At 35.8% G+C, this 21,179-nt stretch overlaps 1 protein-coding gene across 9 annotated transcripts in view; it reads left to right on the forward strand.

The window, feature by feature from the left end:
* fgf11a (fibroblast growth factor 11a) overlaps window positions 1-21,179 on the forward strand; it is a 196,894-nt gene that overhangs the window by 143,616 nt on the left and 32,099 nt on the right. For 8 of the 9 annotated variants that reach the window (XM_073906522.1, XM_073906523.1, XM_073906527.1 and 5 more), the window contains one exon: window positions 20,049-20,152. In XM_073906522.1, the coding sequence (XP_073762623.1) occupies window positions 20,049-20,152 (104 nt within the window). Of the gene's footprint in view, window positions 1-20,048; window positions 20,611-21,179 lie in introns of all 9 variants that reach the window. The other variant, XR_012382410.1, reaches the window with a different exon arrangement.

Raw genomic sequence — 21,179 nt, forward strand, 5'->3', positions numbered from 1 at the left:
AGTTCAATGTGTGATCAAACATATTGCAAGTCTCATTGCACTTTGAGAACCATTCATGTGCATTAGATCCTCCCCTGGTCATTATCTGTTCCACTGGAAAAACCTTTGTTAGCATCAAACATAAGGTGAGGTTCACAGGGCAGTTCATATTTTCAGGTTAAGGAACAATGTCACTGATGATGCTCTACTGTTTAGGAGACAGCTGGATAACATTTGAATGACCATGCAATAGTTGAATATCAATGACCTTTGCATCACTGTGGAATGGGTAAACACAAAACACAATAACCATGTTCTAAGTGTGAGAGGTAAATAAGATCTTAATAAGTCCTAAATTTAATAGTAATAAATCCGCAGATGCTTCACTCCCATGATGGCAATGTAATTTAGAAAAAGTATTTGATATGAGTAAATTTCAGGACAGGTGCAAAACCAATATAAACAGTTTTTTTTTACCAGTGGTATGCATAATAAAAATATATAAAACATCAATAATAAAAATACACAATTTCACAATTAAAATCATAAAATTGACGATATAAATGGTTCAATTGAAAAAAAAAAACATTAATGCAGATTTAAGGTTTAACCACATTAACTGAAGAATGAAAATTCAAACAAAGTAAGATTTAACATCTTCAGGTAAACTTTTCTCATTCGTGTATTCAATGTACAGGCTAAAGTCACATTCAATAATGCAGGTATAGTTAAGAATTTGGTTAAACTGCTAGTGCCTGCATTTTTAGATTTAGTTGTTTTTATCAATTTTGAGTTTTCAATAGTCACTGTTGGAAAATAGTGGGCCCTACTATTTTGCAACAGGGCTAATGAATGAACATGAATGAATTAAACATTTTGTCCAAAGAGACTAGTAGTCTCATTTAGATTTTGCTAATTCACAAGTGAAATAGTTTGATATGTGACTGTAGCCATGAACAAATTTACTGCACATTACTACATTAATACACAGCAATTTGAAAAACCATAAAGTTACAAAATTGTTTATCACAATTGATATTTAAGTAATATTTCCACATTGTCCTATATGTATGAGCTGAATCATGTATGATATATTTGAATGATATAAATTATTTTTAACCTGGATAGTCGACTTATACCAGTTAAAAATACTGTGAGGTTGCAGTAATGTATGTTGCGTGTGTTTGTGTGCATGAGATGGGTGAGGTTTAATCACAATCTGTGTTGCAAAATTTGGATCCAGCAGTATACTGGGAGGCCATGGAAAGAGACATGTGTTAATGTGTTTGTGGTGTGGAGTGTGATTGGCCTCTTATACCTTTATCACCCATCTCATATAAAGCTGTGTGTCCTGTCTGGTTACAGGCAGGTTTAGGCAGCAATCCACCTGAATGGTGAAATAAATGCAGAGAGAAACACAGTTTTATCTGAGCCTTTACACAAATTATATTAAAATAGATGGAACTATTTTAATTTTCCATTTATGGTCTTAGCCAAAGAGAATTTTGGCATCAAATTAAATGCCATTAGAATTTATGTTGGTTTACAAAGACATCTCATTATCATGATCATGTTTTTGTAAAGCATAAGGTTCAGAAAAACTGAGCATTAGTATTTAAATCTGGGCATGTTGTTTAAAATTTCTTTTGCATTTGAACTTTCAGTCTGCCATAATGTGAGTTTCATAAAACTCAGATTTACTGAGATATTTTTTGTTCACACTGGTCAGATCTGTGTTCGAAGCATCAGTTCATCAATTTGGATGCTGTGCTTTTATTTAGCAATGAAAATTTAAAAATGCAGATCAAATTTGAATATACATCTCTGTATTTTATACATAGATTTCTGCCAAAGTTAATATTGCACACAACTTTGATTACATGCCCAATTAAATTAATCTCCTGATTAAATGTCAATACTAGGTGGTTTTCCCAAAGAGGGATGATTTTGTTTAAAATAATTTTACCACAAAGTTCCAAGGGAAAAAACAGATATGTACCTCCCCTTGTTACTTAGTTGCAACTTTAGGTAAACTGTGCAAAGTTTAGGCCAATATACTTCTGTAAAGCAGACATTTTCTTTGTTAATGTAATTATGAAATAAACTTTAGCCTCATGGCTAATACTGTACTCCTGCTTGTGGTTTAAACTGCAACTATATTGAGAATAGTACAGCTTTCCACTTTAAGGAGATAAGCATATTTACCCTAAAAACATAATTGTTTCTCACTTATAGTAAGACAATAGAAGTGAACTAAATTATAGGTGTACTTTTAGTAACACAAACAATTATTATATGTTTTTATGGAAATGAAAAAGTGTCTAACACAATTACAAATATGAAACCGCAATCAGCCTATAACCCTGCCTAGTTAACTAATAAAGTCATTACTATTGGGTTGATGTTTACCGAGAGTATTTTTAATCTAATCCGGTCGATCAGTTTAGCTGGCAAATTTTGGGCAAGTTGAGTTCTCATTAAAGATTCTTGCATAATTAGAAGATTAAGAAATTCTTTCTTGTTATTTGATTATTTTTCCTTCCAGTTTTCCCTCTTATCTACTTACTTCTTTTTAATGCTGTAACATTAATAAAGATCCTCTTTTTCTTTTAACCTGCCTTTATCCATTTTACACCCATTAAATTTTCTTTTCCCTTCTTAAATCATGCTGAATCATTTTGAGATTTAAATGCCATTATAGGCTGTGGTAATATAAAATATCATGATGTTGTTATGATAAGTTATATTATCTTAAAATGGAACGAATTTAGGATAAATTTTATTACTGTACCCTGTAGAGTCTGCTGAGTAATCAGAGAAACTGAATATTAACTTACTGATCCTTTAGAAGTCTCGCTTCTGATTTGACCATGTGCTCCAGTTGTTCTTACATATTCTCTCTGTGCACCGGATCAAGTTACACTGGGAGCCAGTCGTAAACTTACATTTAGTGAAATGCAAGCACATACTGCTTGAGAGCACAAGTCAATCATTGCTCGGGTTAAAGATTTTTGTGAGTTAATCACACTTTTCTTATTTTGAGCTATGTTAGCAGAAGAGCATTCTTTAGTAGATCTTCTTTGATATGTGAATGTTTTGAAAGTTGGGTATCTCAGGGCAAATGCAGAATTCACCCCTTCTAGATTTACGATCTTATCAGGTCTTGTGTTGGGGGTAATTAGTTACAAAGTAAACAGTCACTGCAATATAAAGTTACTTTTCACAAAGAGCAAAGTAAAGAATTACTTCTCCTTATGTAATTTAATTGCAGCTACTTACAATATACTTGACCTAAGTGTTATGTATAATTTCAACTGTTTTATTTAAATCCCAAATAATGAAATGTAAATTTATGAAAATATAGTGTCATTTATTTGAAGCAGTGTGTCTTCTCTTAAAACAACACTAAAAATTCTGGTTTGTTTTATCTCTATTACCCATGCAATTTATGTGGAATTTTAATCTTTAGCCAAGTAATTGAATTACTTATTGATTAACTGAGTTACTTTTCAGGCAAAGCCATTAGAAACATAAATTAACTACCATCGTAGTGATGGAATTAATTTAGTTTCTTCTGTCTTTAAAGTAACACTCCCAACACTGACCATTTCCTTTTCTGCCTTATACCTGTAGTTTTGAAACTATAATGAAAGTGAAAGTTATTACAGAAAGTTTAATAATTTAACTATTTAGACTGAGTCTTAAACAATAATTTAAAAGCTATTTTTAGTGTTTTTACATATCTATTGACAGAGTTTCATTACATTTAATTTATAAAAGTAGATATATCAAAGATTCACCTTTAATGAAAATAATTCATAGGCTTTGTTAGAAGCTTCTATGGCATTATAATCGTATTTCTTTTTACATTTTGGATGTAAATAATACTGGGTCAGTTTCCTGAACTACTACATGTGAGCAGTATTTCCCAATATGAAGGTTATTTCAACAATTTCTCCAAACAGTAAAACAAAAGAACCTGCTTTTTCTACATTCTTTTAGTGAATGCTTTAAATTACTTCTTTAAGAATTCAAATTCTAAAGAAAATACCAGGTCTAATGTTTTCTGTTTGGAGAGAAAGTTTTTCTTTTGGAAATTTCCTATTTATAAATTTAAAAGTACTGTACAGTATATGCCCTTTTTACATTCACATACAAAAGATTCTAGCAAGAATTTTCAGTTTATCTGATTACAACTTTTTGTAAATTCTTAAAATATAACTGCTGCTTGTATTCAATGTTGCAACATATTATAGAAACAATCCTTAATGGAAATTATTATATTTAGAATTTAGGTGTTTATTTACAGCTCTCTGTTGAGTATCAGAATAAAATCTGGATGGTGTTATTCCATTTGTAATGCAATCTCTTAAAGAGATCTTAGATATTTGAGTTTTTAGTACTTCTTCTGCTACACTGCTGCTATTATATCCCTGAAAGGAATGTGGTTTTGTCTAATTCTCAGCCCCACGGAGTTACGGACTCCAATCTAATATTGAGCATTTCCGACTCATTCTACAAAATGTGTCTATATGGGATGCATTTATCTTTCCCTCAACACTTCTAAAAAGGCAAATAAGAATTGACTTACCCCAGTAGTTGGAAGAAGAGAAACTCAAACCTCTTTTCGGAGCATTTCTTTTGCATATCGCACTGAAAAGACATCACTCGCCTTAATCTTTCTGGGAGATCACGGAGGGACCGTCACCAACTGTAGGAGTCCATCTATTAGCTCAATGACGAAACTAACAGCATGGTCGAAGGTTTAATGCATGTAAGCCTTTTCTAGTGCTTATGAAAAGAATTTTATTATTTATTAGAATTTATTTATATTAATTTTTTAGCTCCGAATTCAATCTGACTCCAATTTAAATGATCCTAAAATTTAGATAATATTTCTAATTGTAAGAACGGATCACATTCATCATTTATGATTTAATTTAGAGTTTTGATATTTTCTGAGGTCCGATATTCTAATTGTACGTTCATTAGGGACCTACGTCGCTCAGAGTTCCACGCCCCGGGTTTGCGTTTCTTCTCACGGACAATATGTCGGCACTCTGAAAATAGTCAGAGGATGCAGGATTAACTATATTTAAATAAGCTGGTCGCATTAACGCTTACCTAGTCTTAAAAAAACAGATCCTTAGCCAAGCCCATACAACTTGCTATTCCCAGTGGTCGAATGATTAAAAGGTCTACATGTTATCGGCACGCAATGGCTACGAATAATCAAATGCGCCAATTAAATCAATTTCGATTATGCCGTACGATAAGGGTAACGAGACTCCACATAATCTACTGGATACAATGAATTCGCAAAACTCCAGAATTAATCAAAACTTAAAATTTTATTTGTCAGGTAAAATTGTATTCTGCCAATTACATAATAAATCATCAGGAAGCCAATTCAGAGATGAGACTGTAACAATACAACATCCATTAATCAAAGATAAATCAAAGAGTTAAGAGATGCATACCTGACCACAGAAATACATTGCAGCATAAGTCTCAGAGATGCTGCAATGGGGTGTCTTTTTACAAGATCTCCCCCTGTCCTAAAGCACATCTTACCTTATATACTCAAGTCAAAACAAACAGCCATAAATTCAAGACAATAGAAGTGTCACAGAAACCCTGACCTGGTCAATTTGAGGACTTAACCATCTCTTAGGAGGGAGAGCATCTTATCAAGATCTTATAGAAGTCAAAAACCAAATCAACATATACCAGTAAAATATTACTGTAAAATTAAGACCACTTTACCAATCACACAGAGACATTTAAAATGATACCAAACATGAATATAATGATGCAAGATACACCATATTAAAACCTTGAACATTTTATGTGAAATGTGCTCTAATCAGAAGGTAACATAAGGGTCAAGAAGGGGGGTTTAAGTGGAAGGAGAAGGGTGACTTCTTCGCATTACCCCCTGCTGTTGAGTAGCTCTGTTTCTCCAGCCTGTGATTGCATTGTCAACAGTGATTTGAATAGAACAGTGGAACAGTTGGTTTTTTCATCACTTCTCAGATTAGAAAATCCATTGGAACATTGCATCTTGTCTCATGAAATTCCATAACAGTTCTTATGGTCTGATATTTTGGATCCTTACACAGCTATACGTACCTCTGTCTACATAATTCGTGATCTCCAGAAATGTATATAGGGCTATGTTTTCAGAATGAGCCTATGTTGCAACAAAAGAAAGGGCATGTCAAGTATACTGAGCAAAATCTTAAACTGAAAACCTTAAGAACCTTACGTTTTTAAAAAAGCTTTCCAATCAAACTGTTAGAGCAGCTGACTGTGGTATTGGTAACGTAGTAAGCATAATAAAGAGTTAATAACATAATAAAGAAAACTGATTAGTCACTTGGGTGTAATATTTGCTACATCAGAGTTTATTCTGCAAAATTCCATCTTCCATTTTTTGCATTAGCCTAATTTTGTACATTCAAAACCACCTCAAGCAACCATAAAACAACGTTTTAGCGAATTATGAGATTTTGGTAACATCTCATTTTAGTGTACAATTCATGCAAATAACAAACAATGAACCAATGCCTAACTAATAAACCTCCAATTAGCTGCTTAATAATTGTTATCATGGTAGTAGCTGTGTTTAGGTAGGCATGTAGACTAAGATCATACTTTGTCCTCCGGTTTTATAAACAAGGTTTAAGGCTAGTCAAGATTAAATTGCATGTTTGAGCTGCCCCAGCTCAAATTAACTTGCGGTGAGATGTCTTAAAATATGTCAGTGTCATTTATTTATTTTTATTTTTTTTTGTCTCCAGATGCACACCAGCAATATTTTTCTTAAATAGCCTAATTTAACTAAGGCCTAGTCCTGGCTTAATCTAAGCCCTGTTTGTGAAACTGGGCCTATAAGTACTAAAAATCTGTTATCCTAATAAAAGGCACATAATTAGACAGCATTTAACAGCGTGAATTGTGACTTAATCTAAAGTCTTACTGGGATTGAGATTCAGATTTCAGGCATTTCCATCACTTATTTCTCATGCGATTCTTTAAAATGTGCATTAACAACACAGGCTAATGGGAACCTAGCTAATGATGACTCTATCTTCATGTTGAGGTGAACTATCCCTGTTCTGCTTTCCTTTGAAACCTTTAGTACAATTGCAGAACTTTTCTATCTAAGATGGAATATGTAATTGTTCCTGCTCATTATCCATTTTTTTGAGTGGGTGTTGACATTTGCTGAGTACAGGGTCAAGAAACAGCACAGAACATTGACAGGCTCAGCTGACAGTGCTCTACTACACACATCCAGCCTCCTCTCTCTCTGTCTGTCTCTTTGACTGAGGTCAGATGTTAGAGGTATGCCCTCTCATTAGTAGTGAGGGGGTCTCAGTAAAGCTGTTCTTTATGCACCACACTGCGGCATATGCTAATTACTCCCAAAATCTGCTAAATCAGCACTTAAAGAGAATAAATAATTAACATGCTCAGATTCATACCTGGAACCCCTCTGCTATAATGACGTACAACTCCATCAAGCAGACAAACAGTTGATGCTCCGGCCTGTCCTGATAGACTGACTTTGTAAATGTCCATGATTGGTTAGCATGTAACAGTTGATGTAAAGCAACAGTTTAATATGTGATGAAAGGTCAAGGCAGAATGAACAAACTCTCAGGTTTATGACTCACAGAATCAAATTAACTTTACAAGTCTTCAAAATTTTATTACATTAAACTGATTTAAACATTAAGGTAAATTTCTCATAACCTAAACAATTACATTGAAACACAATCAACTAATTTTAATAAGTTAAAGTAGCAAAAAAATGTGTGCAATTTCTGCCATTATACTCTATGCATGTGCAGGGTGATGTAGGTCACCTAATCTGCTTCTTCGTCATTAACTATGGTGCAGGAGATTGGTTGCTGTCGTCTCGGCAGCCAACGAGCTTGCTCTTCAGCGTTTTAAACAACCCGGGCTCATTGTGGAAACGTAGCCCCGCGGACGTTTCTGCGGACCGCGAGATATGTCCTGGAAGGTACGTATTCGAGCGTTTTTTGTTTTCGCGACGTTCACTCCCGTGCTGTTCTCGCGCGAAAAGCCGCCGGATCTGCCAACCCGGCTGAACCGGCTGCCCTCCTCTTCCTCCTCCTTCCCTAAACCCGAGTGACGGTTTGCAAAAGCCGTTCAGAAAAACAAAAAAAAGTAAAAGCCCTCGTCTTTGATTTCGACCGCGTTTTCGGATCCCGCCGCATTCTCGCCCTTATTTTTCGGATTCTGTTTTTCATCTTACCTGATTTCTGGAACCGCTGTTCCCCGGAACTGATCCCGGTCGTCGTCCCCGCGGCCGGCTCCTCCTCCGGGGCCTCCGCTCCGCCGACGTAACGCTGTGAGCTAAGCGGACAAACTGGTGGCATCGGGAAAGCCCTCCACTCGGAGGCGAGCCGTCAGCCGCCGAGAGCGAAGAGGAGGAGTGGAACGGCGCCACACCGCCCCGCAGCGTTCGCTCAAAAAAAACTAAACGCGTCCGTACGTACCTCCGGCCACGTAAATCGCGCTCTCCAGAAACATCCGTGGGGCTACGTTTCCAGAATGAGCTTGGGTTGGTTTTAAATGCTCAATTTCATTGTATGCTGTTAGGCTGCAGCATGTTTTTGGAGACCCTCCCCCACCGCAGCTCCACCTGTGTTTAGATCTGTTTAGGAGTTATTATGTTTAAATTAGGTATATATTATGTTATGTTTGCAGCAGCAGTGAGTCATATTTTTACACGGCATGTCTGTGAATATCCTAATATGTCATAATAATCTTAGCAGTAGTATAGATCTATGCTGCCAAGGCCAAACACATCAACATTGCCATTTGCATATTCATTACCATCATGAATCCTGCGATGGGTCATGACAGAAATGTTGTCATTTCAATTAGGAGATTTAACTTGATGTTTTATGTAAGCGACAATGTACATCATAGCGCCAAACAGCCAAGAACAGCGGTGTGAAATATAAGCATAGGTCTGGAAATTAATATACCCGCTAACAGTGAAGTTAGTAAGTATATTAATTTAGTCAAAGTATGCGAATTAACCTGTGCTAATAGTTTCAGAGGTTGGGAACTGGGAATAATGGCCTGTTTCCACTGAGCAGTATTGTTCGGTACAGTACAGTACACATTTATGTCTGTTTCCACAGCCACGTGCCTATAAACAAGAACAGAATCTTCTACAGAATATGTTCTCAAATGTTGTTTACCAGGTTGTTCATAAGTCTTGTCTAAAATTGTGGAAAGCTCAAGAGGTGCAGCTTTTTGTATGGTGCTTTTCAGAATAATTGTTTCAAAGCAGCTTTAAAAAAAGATGCACATTATTGCATTATGATCAAAATCAGAAAGGTTAAGGGAAGACATTAAATATCAACATAGTTAACCAGCAGTTAAGCAGTATGTAGTGTCCTTCCAAAAAAGATGATACTGTACTGCATGTGTACATGGTCAGTGAAGTGCATTAAGTGTACTGTATGTGTTGTCCTCCAATTGCTTCCCCTCTCTGTTTGTGGGCACTTAAACTGTGTCAACATTTGAAATAGCTTGAGTGCACAGAAGGCACGATATCTGAACAGCCACTATCTTCTTTGAGTGGGAACCAAATAAGTGTACTGTTGACAGTGGACACAATGTGATCAGAGTGACCTCTATCCAACTGTACTGTACTGTACTGTACTGTTCTGTGTAACAAGTCAGTTTAAGGTTATATAACATTAAAATGACTTGCAAAGTTAATTAGATTCAACTTTAAATAATTAAGGCAGCGACTCCTTTTTTCAGAATGCGCATAAAGCAAAAGTGGAGCTTCCATACACCTCATTTAGCTCAAAATCAACAATTTTACTGAAATAAATAAATTTTGAACTATTGCTGTATGGCTGTACTAGATGGTTGACCTGCAGGCTTAATAAACAAACTCCTGGTTCAAAACGTAGCTAAACACCATTTACCAGAATCAAAAAGTATGATCATATTATTAAAATTCTGCTGACTTCCAAAAAGAAACAGAATGGTTTAGCTTCCCAGCACCTGCAGTAAAGTGAACTCTTCTCGCATTACAGCCCTTTATGTAAATTATGTTCTCAAAATCTAGAATATCACAAATCAACTGTGGGCGGTTCGCTCTTTTCTTATTTAGCATCTAAGCTCTGAAATGCTGTTCAAACACAGTTCAGTAGGCAGACAAACTCTCTCTCAGCTTAAATCTAAGTTCCTGACCCGAATGTGTGCACAGTATGCACTTAAAGCAAATAATGCAATCTTAAAATTCAAATCCCAACGTGCAGGGTATATCTGTTTAAAGAAGGATGTTCGTCATCCTCAAAGCCCCTGTTGACTAAACTGCAGCTCTTTTTCTATTCTTTGGCCAGAGAAGACCAGTCCAGAGTTTTATATACATAAAGCAGCAGTAAACTGCAGGTCAACCATAGTAAAGCTTTAGAATAGACTGGCCTGGCTTGACTCCATGTGATTGGATAACTAAAATGCATGAAGCCTAAATGGAGCCAACAAAAAAAAATATTTCTAAAGTAACAATGCACAAATACTAGTAGATTTTTCCGGTATCGGTACTTTACTCCACTATTTATTTTTCGCACAACTATTTACTCTTGCATTTTTGCACAAATATCTGTACTTTCTACTCCTAACATTTTTTAATTAGACTCGTTACTTTCCTTTTATTGTGTTTTGTGGCGCAATCTATATTATTTCTTGTCATTGCACAATTTGAATGCCTTTTTGATTCAATCAATCTATTTCTTGTCATTTTGCGGCTGTGCACTTTTTAAACCTCTGATCACGCACCATACGTAGGCTTGTTTATTAAGCTTACCATGGGAACGTCAAGAAGGTCGAACATGGATGAGACAGAGAATCAGCGATGTAAACATGGCTAACGTCATGTTTATGCTGGGTAATAAGATGCATATTGGTCAACCAGATTACAGGTAATTGAGACATTTCTGTTCAGATCTGGCATTTAAATGGGGTTAAAGTTCCACTTCCGACCTCAAAAAAAAAAAAAAAAAAAAAAACTTTACCAGGTAGTGAAACTAAAACAGGTATAGTAAAGAATACTTTTTACCTAAGTACATATTTCAGGCCATACTTTACTTTTATTTGAGTACAAAAGTGTAGTGAGTACTTCAACTTTTACCAGAGTCATTTTAAACATGAGTATCTGTACTTCTACTTGAGTTAAGGATGTGTGTACTTTTGCCATCTCTGATCATTTCCTTTTTCAATAATCCAATGAATGTTTCCAACACATGCTCATTGTGAAAATGTACCCCCCCCCCCCCCCCCCAATTAAATTTCTGGAGAGCACAAATTATGTAGTATGGCTGCATTTGTTCCTTAAAACAAGAGCTTATTTTCGCATTACTAGCTGAATGCTTACCTCTGTTGGACTACTTTTCTGCTGTTACCAGTTTGCCTAGTAGTTGCAACTGTGACAACAGGGTTCGAGTCTGTAGAAGAATGGTTTCAGAAATTAGGTAAAACTAAAACAAAATACAAAAAATAAAATAAGCAAGTAAATAAGTGGGTGACAATGTGATAAGATCTGAAAACATGTTAAAAGTCTGGCGGCCCTTAAGGGTTTTTCCTTTTCTGGATTACTTGTTTAAAACACTGTCTGCTGGGTTACGGAAAGCTATGGGTGGGTCAACCGGTGCTTTTGAAAACACTATCGGCTGAGTTCAGGAAAGAGGGTGGGTGGGGGTACTGGTTGGTTGTTCAGTCAGTCAATCAGTCGACAGTGGCCTCTGGTGGATTTACACGATAACTGCAGGCACGAATGGCACTGGCAAAAGAAATTTGAGATCTGAAAAAGTGTACACAGTGGCCTCTGGTTGATTCCCAAAAAAAAAAAAAACTGCAAAAAAAAAAAAAACCTACCTCCTGGGGACGTATTTCACACTGTCCAAAAATGTATACGGGGGCACATATCAATAATGAACCTGGCTTGAATGCTTCACCACAATAAATAATCTTTAATGTAATTTAAACATTCCAGAAATGTTCAAGTTCTTTACTGAACCAGCAATGCTAATGACAAACCTCCATTTTCAGAAGCAAACCTTTCCTTCACCTAAAACCCAGACCTGTTTATCCTTAATCCAATGAATGCTTCGCCACAATAAATGCTCTTTAATGTAATTAAAATATTCCAGAAATGTTAAAGTTCTTTATTGAACCAGCAATGCTAATGACAAACCTTAATATTCAAAAATAAACCTTTCCTTCACCTCAAATCCAGACCTGACCTGGAAGCCTTCATAAAATCCTGTTTGCATACATAAGCTCTTGCAAACATGCCCTGTAATATTCAGTAAAACTAATAAAAACAATTATCTAGATTTACTGCGGCCTTTTTCAGGTCACAAAGTGAGCAGAAGAAAATGTTATATATATATATATATATAAGATTAACAAGGTCAGAAATTGCTGTGCAAGAATTATGCTTTCTCTCTACAGGGTGGTTAGAGCTCATGTTCTTAGATTCATCTACTTACAGATACAGAGCAGCATGATTTTTCGTCTTTAATTTATTCAAGCAAACTTTGTAGTTCTACAATGATTATCACCAGGTCCCCAGATGGCACAGTGCTTGTTCCCGGCAAAGCCAAAAGAACAGCTGGTGTGGCAGTGATAGGTGTTCCATCACAGAGCATGTGCCCCCTCGGAGAAAAGAGTACGCAGCCTGGCCGACTGGCTCTTTTCCTATCATTTTCGTCTTTGCTTGAGCCACAAGTTGATTATGTAATGTCTTAATGAGCAAAACGGGGAGACGAATGATGAGATTCTTGCTGTGTGTGTGCGAGTGTGACGGAGTGTGTGTGTGTGTATGCGTACACTTCTCACCCTTAGCCAATGAACATCTTGAGCTGATCATGCATTTCACCCTTGCTCAAGTACTTACTCTTGAAAAGATAAGAGAGAGAGAGAGAGAGAGAGAGAGAGAGAGAGAGAGAGAGAAAGAGAAAGAGAAAGAGAGGCAGGTGGAGTTGGTTTCTTTGCAACTAAATTCGATTCCTTATACAGCATTTTCTCACTTTTCTGACTCACCTTCTCCGAGACTGAATGTCATCGAGTAAAAAAAAAAAGAAATGTTGACTCTGATTTAGGCTGGGAGGCATAACAGCCAATTAAATACAGAAGTGATTCTCCGAATATTAATATTTGTGTGTGTATTGCTGTAATTTCTCATTTGTATCATGACTGGGATTGTTTTTCTCAGAATTTTTCGTGTCTTGCTGTGGTAGATATGTATGTATTTTTTAGCATTGTGATTTTCTATGTCAGCAATTATTTTCAATTTAAAACATTATCTCACAATTACATTTGCAATTCAAAATTCAGCTAAAACTTTTATTCAAAGTGACTTTCAAAAAAGAAAATAGAAGTAAACAATCAACAATTAGTTTGTTTACATAGACACCAATAATCCCATTTTAAGACAATACTCTGATTAAGAGTCTGCTTTGTAAACAGCGATTGTTGATTAATTTAATCTGATTGAGGCCATAATCAGACTAAACAGAAATAGAATTAAGACAAGTATGCCAATTTTACTCACATTATTGAAATGCAGTACAGACATGTAAACACCGCAATCAAGCTATTACTACTGTGTAGGATTAACATTGCATTTTGTGACCGGATATTTCAAACATACACGGCTGTTTGACACTATTCTCTGCACTTACAGAGTCAGTGAGGAAGACACCTGCATCGCGAAATGCGGAGGGGTTTTTTTCAATACGGTGTGCAGTATCAAATTCCATTAAAACAACACTCTTTCAGCAGTTTATACTCGCATCCAATATCTCGTTTGTCACGCAGGGCATAAATTAAATGTTAAATGTAAATGTATGAAAAGTAATCTGTCCCAATTACAGTTGTTGTCCTAAATCGGATTACTGTTTGAATTGGGTGGTTGTTAAGAATGATCTGTAATAATATGTATCGGGCTAATATGTTTTTTAAATGTGGTTGTTTTGCTAAGTGCTATTATGTGGTTGTTGTATGGTTATTTATGTTACCAGTATTAAAGACAAAATTTCCTTTCTGTGCCAAGCAGACTGGACAATAAAGTTTAAACAAACAAACAAACAAAAGAATAGCAATATATGAATGCAATGCAGTATGATTACAGGGGATCTTTTTTTATTTCTGAAGTTGATTTATAAACTAATTACTAATTTCGAGAGGAGCACATGCTTATGATTGAACACAACTGGTCGTTCATTCCACAGTTCAGGATTCGATTTCTAACTCACTATAAATACCCTAAGTTCCATATCACAGCAATCTTCGTTTTGAAGAATCCCCCCTTCCACTCCTCTCCTTTCCTAGATGGGCGGCATGGTGTCCCAGTGGTTAGCACTGTTGCCTCACATCAAGAATGCACTGGTTCTAGTTCTCATCAAGCCAGCTGACGTTTCTGTGCAAAGTTTACATGTTCTCCCCTTGTTCACGTGGAATCCCCTGGGTCCCCCGGTTTCCTCCCACCACCCAAAAACTTACAATTTAAGTTGACTAATCCAAATCGGCACCATAGACATGCTCCTAGTAAGTAGTTATCTCTTAAAAGCATTCACTACTGCATGCTACTACAGCAGGCGAGTTCTCGAGATCTACCTGAGCTCAAACTCCCCTCTCACCCTAAAACGGGAGGGAGCCTCGGGCTAAAGGATTTTATGAGCTCAGGGCTCTCTCCTGGGACAGCATGCCAAACACGCTCTATCAATCATCAGTCAAGTGTGAACTCTATTTATTTATTTATTTATTCATTAATGAACATTTGTTCGTTCATTCGAATAAACCTGATTTCTGGTTTCCACAAATATATATATATATATATATATATATATATATATATATATATATATATATATATATATATATATATATATATATATATATAGATAGATAGATATCTGAAGGATCACAGATATGAATTATACAAAATATATTTAAAAAAATGGGCAACACGGTGGCTCAACGGTTAACACTGTCGCCTCACAGCAAGAAGTTTCCCCCACAGTCAAAAGACATGCGCTTTAGGTGAATTGAATAAACTAAATTGGTGTATGAGTGTGTTTCCTAGTACTGGAAGGGCAGCCGCTGTGTAATATGCTGGATAAGTTGGCGGTTCATTCCACTGTGGCAACCCCTGATAAATACAGGGATTAAGCCAAAGGAAAATTAATGATTGAATATCAAAACACCCAACAAAAAAAAAATTGTAAATGAATTTTTTTCACATTATATCTGTTGATATTGATCTGAAACTTTAAATAGCTACTGTGGAAATATTGTTTTTATATAATTTCTTAGTAATACTATTTATTATCAATCCCAGAAGAGAAATGACATCTGTATTTATCTGCAGTGTATGGCCAGAGGGAGATGAAGAGAGAGAAAGATTCTTAAAGAGCAAAATTCTGGCAATCTTTTTTTGGCACACAGAAAAGGTTAACCAAAGAGAACAAGACAGCTGTGAGGAAGAAAAGATGGTGTGAGGCCAGTGTCTAGACAGAAAAAAAAGATCACAGCTGAAGGAAAGGTTAAACAAAGGAAAAAGACACATCTATGTAATCTGTGGATTAGTTCACATTTATCCTGTAAATAGTATTGGGAAAAGTTGCTATTAAAAGTTATGTATTGCAATAAGTGTAGTGTAAGTTATTTCTAAAATTAAATATATCATGGATTACTTGTTAATGTTATATAAAAGCAATCCCTTATGCTTTACAATATTAGTCTAGAATTGTAATGCAGTGCACCAGGCTAATTTTTGAGTTACTTTGACTAAAAGCTACAGAAGTAGAACTTAGTGGCAAAATATATCAATTTTTGTAATAAAAATACATTTTAAAAAACAGACTTGAACAAAAACGCGTTATATATTTGGCAGCCAAAGATATTATTCTGACATCAATAGAACTATTTTGTTTATTTGACAAATAGATAAATAATGTTATAGTTGATTTATTGCATCATTGTTAAAATTATTAATTTCATTCTTTAAAAAAATAAGCCAACATATGCTCTTGAAGGGGTCTTACTGTATGCTTACTGTAAAAAAAGGGGTCTTACTGTATGCTTTTTTTTGATTAACTAAATTTTAGACAAAACTGTTTTGCAATTTGCGCAATAAAGGTTCAAGACACCCTGGAGTACTTTTTTTTTTTTTTTTTGAGGTTTTAACTGATTTGTGTGTGTTGAGCATCAAGTTAGACAAATTAAGTACCTATTAGCTTTAATTGTGGGGAAAACTGGATAACTTTGAGCTTTTGTCAGCTAATCTTCTGATTAAAATAATTTTTGTGGTGGGATCAAAATCGGTGACGTAATGCAAATCTGCTAGTGGAGTGATGACGGTTTCTCATTATTATTCATAGAGGAGTTTTCTTATCCTACCTCCATGAGAAGCCCCTGCTGCTTAATTATTCATGAGAGCACATGCTTTCCAGAGGCAAGGCAAACCTGCCAAGCTGTGAAACCCAATGACTGGGTGAGACAGCGTAAGCACACATACAGTATGTGTTTGTTTCCATGATCCACGGGTTTGTTGCATGTTTTTCCCTGCGATTCTGTCAGGGCCGATATAGCTAAGCTGTTGGTTTGAAGCAAGCATTTTTGTCGGGAGAGCTGTACGAGAGTTGGAGAATGGCGAACTTTGTCTTTTATCAGTTAAGTTCGTTACCATTCAGACTCATTGCCTATGTCCGTACTGCTTTGTTCGCCTATTTTTAAAATCCTCCAGATTACTGGCAAGGCTAATGGTTGAAATAGATAGGGGACTTGCTGCACTGCTACCCACTCTGTCTGCATTCAGACCCGGGGATTTAGGAGGAGAGAAGTCCTAATCCCAAATGATGTTTAGCAGAGCAAGGAAATTTTCACAGTATGTCTGATTATATTTTTTCTTCTGGAGAAAGTCTTATTCGTTGTAATTCGGCTAGAATAAAAGCAGTGTTATACCATTGTTATACAATAACTTGCCTAATTACCCCAACCTGCCTAGTTAACCTAATTAACCTAGTTAAGCCTTTAAATGTCACATTAAGCTGTATAGAAGTGTCTTGAAACACATCTAGTCAAATATTATTTACTGTCATAATGGCAAAGATAAGATGACTCTGTAATTAGAAATGAGTTATTAAAACTATTATGTTTAGAAATGTGATGAAAAAATCTTCTCTCTATTAAACAGAAATTGGCAGGAAAAAAACAGACAAGGGGGGCTAATAATTCTGACTTTAACTGTATATGAAATTACAAATACCAGCTGTAGCAGAACATTAAATCACTATTTATTTCTTTGCATTTTAACTTTGTAAACTATGTGCTGAGTAAAATATTTCTGAAAATTAATGTGTTACGGAACTGCTTTGCATTAAAAAAAAAACTTAGTTATTACATTACATTTCTAATGCATTCCCACCAACATTAAATTACTTTTTTAATTTGGGCTGAGCTTTCTACTTTGTAATGTACACTTCTAACATTTAAAAAATATAAGGCCATTTTGCACCAAAAGTGAAATGTTAATTGATCTGGATTCATAAAAAGAAAATTCAACACTCTTCATCAATGAATATTTTGCAAAAGCATTTCCGTTTTTATTCATTTTAAGGTGATACTGACTACTAATACAAAATATGTTTTGATATATCAGCTAGAATTGCTGTAAGCATCATCTCTACATGTATTGTGCACAACACATCTGCACTTACAATTGCTTTCTCTCAACATCAGGACAGGAGAGCTGTCAGTTGACACATAAGAAAACAAAGTAAGTTTATTACTTTTTTTAAAAAAAGTAACTCATGTTTTTATATGAGAAAAGACTGCATTACTTTATTAGTTACATTAAAAACGTCACTAACTACTGATTACATAACTCCCATTACTTGGAATGTATTACCCCAACGTTGCCTGTAAAATGTCCATCTGGTGACAGAAATTTTACTACTAGGCATCTGGAAGATATGGTCAACTAGAGATGAAACCTGCAGCATTGCACCCTTAAGAACACTTAAACACTCACAGAAATTTACTAATGTCTTCCAGGACCCAACGACTCTTGTTAAACTTACTGTGAGGGGGAAGAAACTCTGAAGGTCTTCAACAGACAGCGAGACGTCAGAGCTGTTGACAGCATACTAACACAATGTGCTGAGGCATATTGAAAAAAGAAAAGATCCTCCATAATAGAGAGAGAGGATGAACGACAGGCTAGTTTCATGCCCTGACCCATATCCCATAATGCCGAGCACAGATGGAGTTTGACAGAGGCAGACCTTAGGTTGTCGTCCCTTTTTTTTATGTCTACAACAGTCACCAAGGCCACAGAGAAAGATTGGCAGTTAGTGTTTGTAGGGCGACAAGACGTCACATGTAAACACGAACTGAGGCGGATGTATAACTTGATGATGAGATGGTAATGAGTGCTGTTTAAGGGCTCAGGGTGTCTGATGATCTTTGGACAATCGTTAATTACTTCTGAACCAGTTCAAAAAGTTGGTAAAGTTGGTGCTGCTGTCATCATTTAATGCTAAATTAAAAACGCCGTTTTTAATGCTAAATCTACACTGTTAAGAATATACGGTAGAATCTACAGTAAATCAATTACAGCAAAAATACTGCATTTACATTTACAGTGCCATTTGTTTAAACGTACATGTAAAGCGTCTGCTAAATGACTAAATGTAAATGTAAATGTACTTACAGTATTGCATATCTGTACTGTAAAATATACCGGTACAGCAATTTTTAAAATTTAAATTCTTAAAGGTTTTAATATGTTGATTATTATTGACTCATATCATATTTGCATCAAATTACCAAAAAAAAAAAAAAACAACTAGTCAACTCTTAAGCAAGGTTTTACTAATGCAGCGTCTTTGAGCTGGACAGTAAATTTGACATTGTTCTCTTTTCTGGCTGCTTTCAGTCTAAAACTATATATATATAATGTTTAATGTAAAGCGAAAGCATAATGACATAATGTTTAACAAAAAGACATAAAGCGAAAGCATATTAAAGCTAAAATTTAAAAACATCACTGGTAGCTCTTTAGAACAAGGGTCCATTGATTAATGTTATTTAATGTATTTACTAACATTAGCTACGTATAAATAGTCTTGTAAAGCATTTTTTAATCATGATTTAACATTTACTAATGCAATATTAAAATCCAAAGTTGCGCTTGTTAACATTAGTTAATGAAATGTGAGTTAACATGAACTAACATTTTATTACTTGAATAATAATGAATAATTACAGTAATAAATGTATTACTAATTGTTCATGTTAGTAAACACATTAACTAATGGATTATTATTTTAAAGTGTTACCAAATCATTCCACAATACTCACTAACATGTTCTCCATTTTTCTGTCTTTCAACAATGTCAGCTGATGCTCGTCTTTATCTATGTAAGATTTTGGGTTCAGATGAGGTCTGCATCGCTCTGTCCGAGGTTGTCACGACATAAGGAGGGGGCTTCTCAAATCTGTACCGCTCCCATAGAGACACTTTGCCCCGGGCCATTTGTCAATACCGCTAAAGTCAACATGTCGCTCAAGACGTTTCTCACCAACCATCCCGTCGGTCAACATGCCACACCAAAATAGACACACTCTCATCCACAGCACAAAAGCCATTTGAATGAGCCGCCCCGGTGTCACACAAAACGCACATGCCTCAAGCTAACATCCCACTTCTGGAAACCCTGGCTAAGGTGTAAAGAGATTTCTCCGTTTCTCTTTAATGTGTCTCACTGATTCTGAAAGCTCATTTTACTGGGGTCAGTAATTTCAGGAGGTTTCTGCTGAAACTGTCAAATGTTTTTTGGGGGGAGGAGGGGTATTGGGGTGTACTAAAAAGAAATCCTCATTCTTCATAAGGTGCTGAAAGAAGAAATATTTAGAGTCATTCATCATTAATTTCCTATACAGCAAGTTTCTGAATGTCCATGCTGATGTTTAAAATCTTTGTCTCTTGGATTTCGCAGTGCTGTTCAACTTGATTCCTGTGGGCTTGAGGATAGTCGCCATCCAGAGCACCAAGACTGGACTCTATATAGGCATGAACAGCGAGGGCTACCTCTACACATCAGTAAGTCTACAACACATCATGTTCATAAACTTCAACGGGTTACAAATCTTTCCTGAGCTGTGTCAGAGACAGACTCATCTAAATCTCTGAGAACCAGGAGTTAAAAATGCTTTTAATGCATTTATTGATATTTTTAAAAAGTAATACAGGAGCTGTTATGAGTACAAGTTGATGGAAAATAGGGATAGGAAATTATTCAAAATTAAAACTGAAATGTGAGTGAAGGCTGCGACTGTCATTCACATTTTATCAAGGTAGCACGGTTCTGTGATCTGTACTATATCTCCTCTAAAGGCCAGAGGGCACTTTCATGAAAACTGCAAATACATAATGAAGAAGAAACACAGAAAATTACCAATTCAGTATGACTTATAATCACACCACTACAGAATCATCTCACTGAAGGATTTATTTCAAACACTCGACTGAAGTTATGATGTGAGTTTGGAGTAAATCTTGTTATTAAATGTGTTCTTTAATTTGCAGCATTTACTACACAGAGCCATAAAAGCTACGAAAGCTGCAGTCGTTATTGCCGGACAGTATCTTAATGTCAATATCATCTGAATAAATCGATTTCGGTTTTAAATATTTTGCATAGTCAGTGTGCTACGACTCTGTGTAGTAAATGCTACTTTGCGCTGGTGGTCAGAAGCGCTCCCCCTCAGCACAGTGGAGATTTCTTCAGTTATATCGTTTGGGATGCGGTAACACGCAGTCAGATATTTAATCGAACAGATCAGCCACTTTTGACGCTCATAAACAATCATAAAACCCTTGTGCAGCAGGAATTAGGAGGTTGGCTGAAGGTGCGCAGCTGTCATGCAGTGAAGGGTTTGCGTCTTTAATAAACTATGTCAGTTTGCGTTCACTGAACAGTAAGAATGATTAATAAATCCATATTAAACCATCCCTTAAAAGTCACGTCTCACTTTCAGTTTCGTGCTTTGGTGCGGTTTGCACTCACACACAAGCGTATCGCGCCAAAGCCCAAGTGAACTGCGTTCAGGCACACCTCTTTCAACTG

The sequence above is a fragment of the Danio rerio genome, chromosome 7 (genome assembly GCF_049306965.1).
Source record: "Danio rerio strain Tuebingen ecotype United States chromosome 7, GRCz12tu, whole genome shotgun sequence".
Taxonomy (NCBI): Eukaryota; Metazoa; Chordata; class Actinopteri; order Cypriniformes; family Danionidae; genus Danio; species Danio rerio.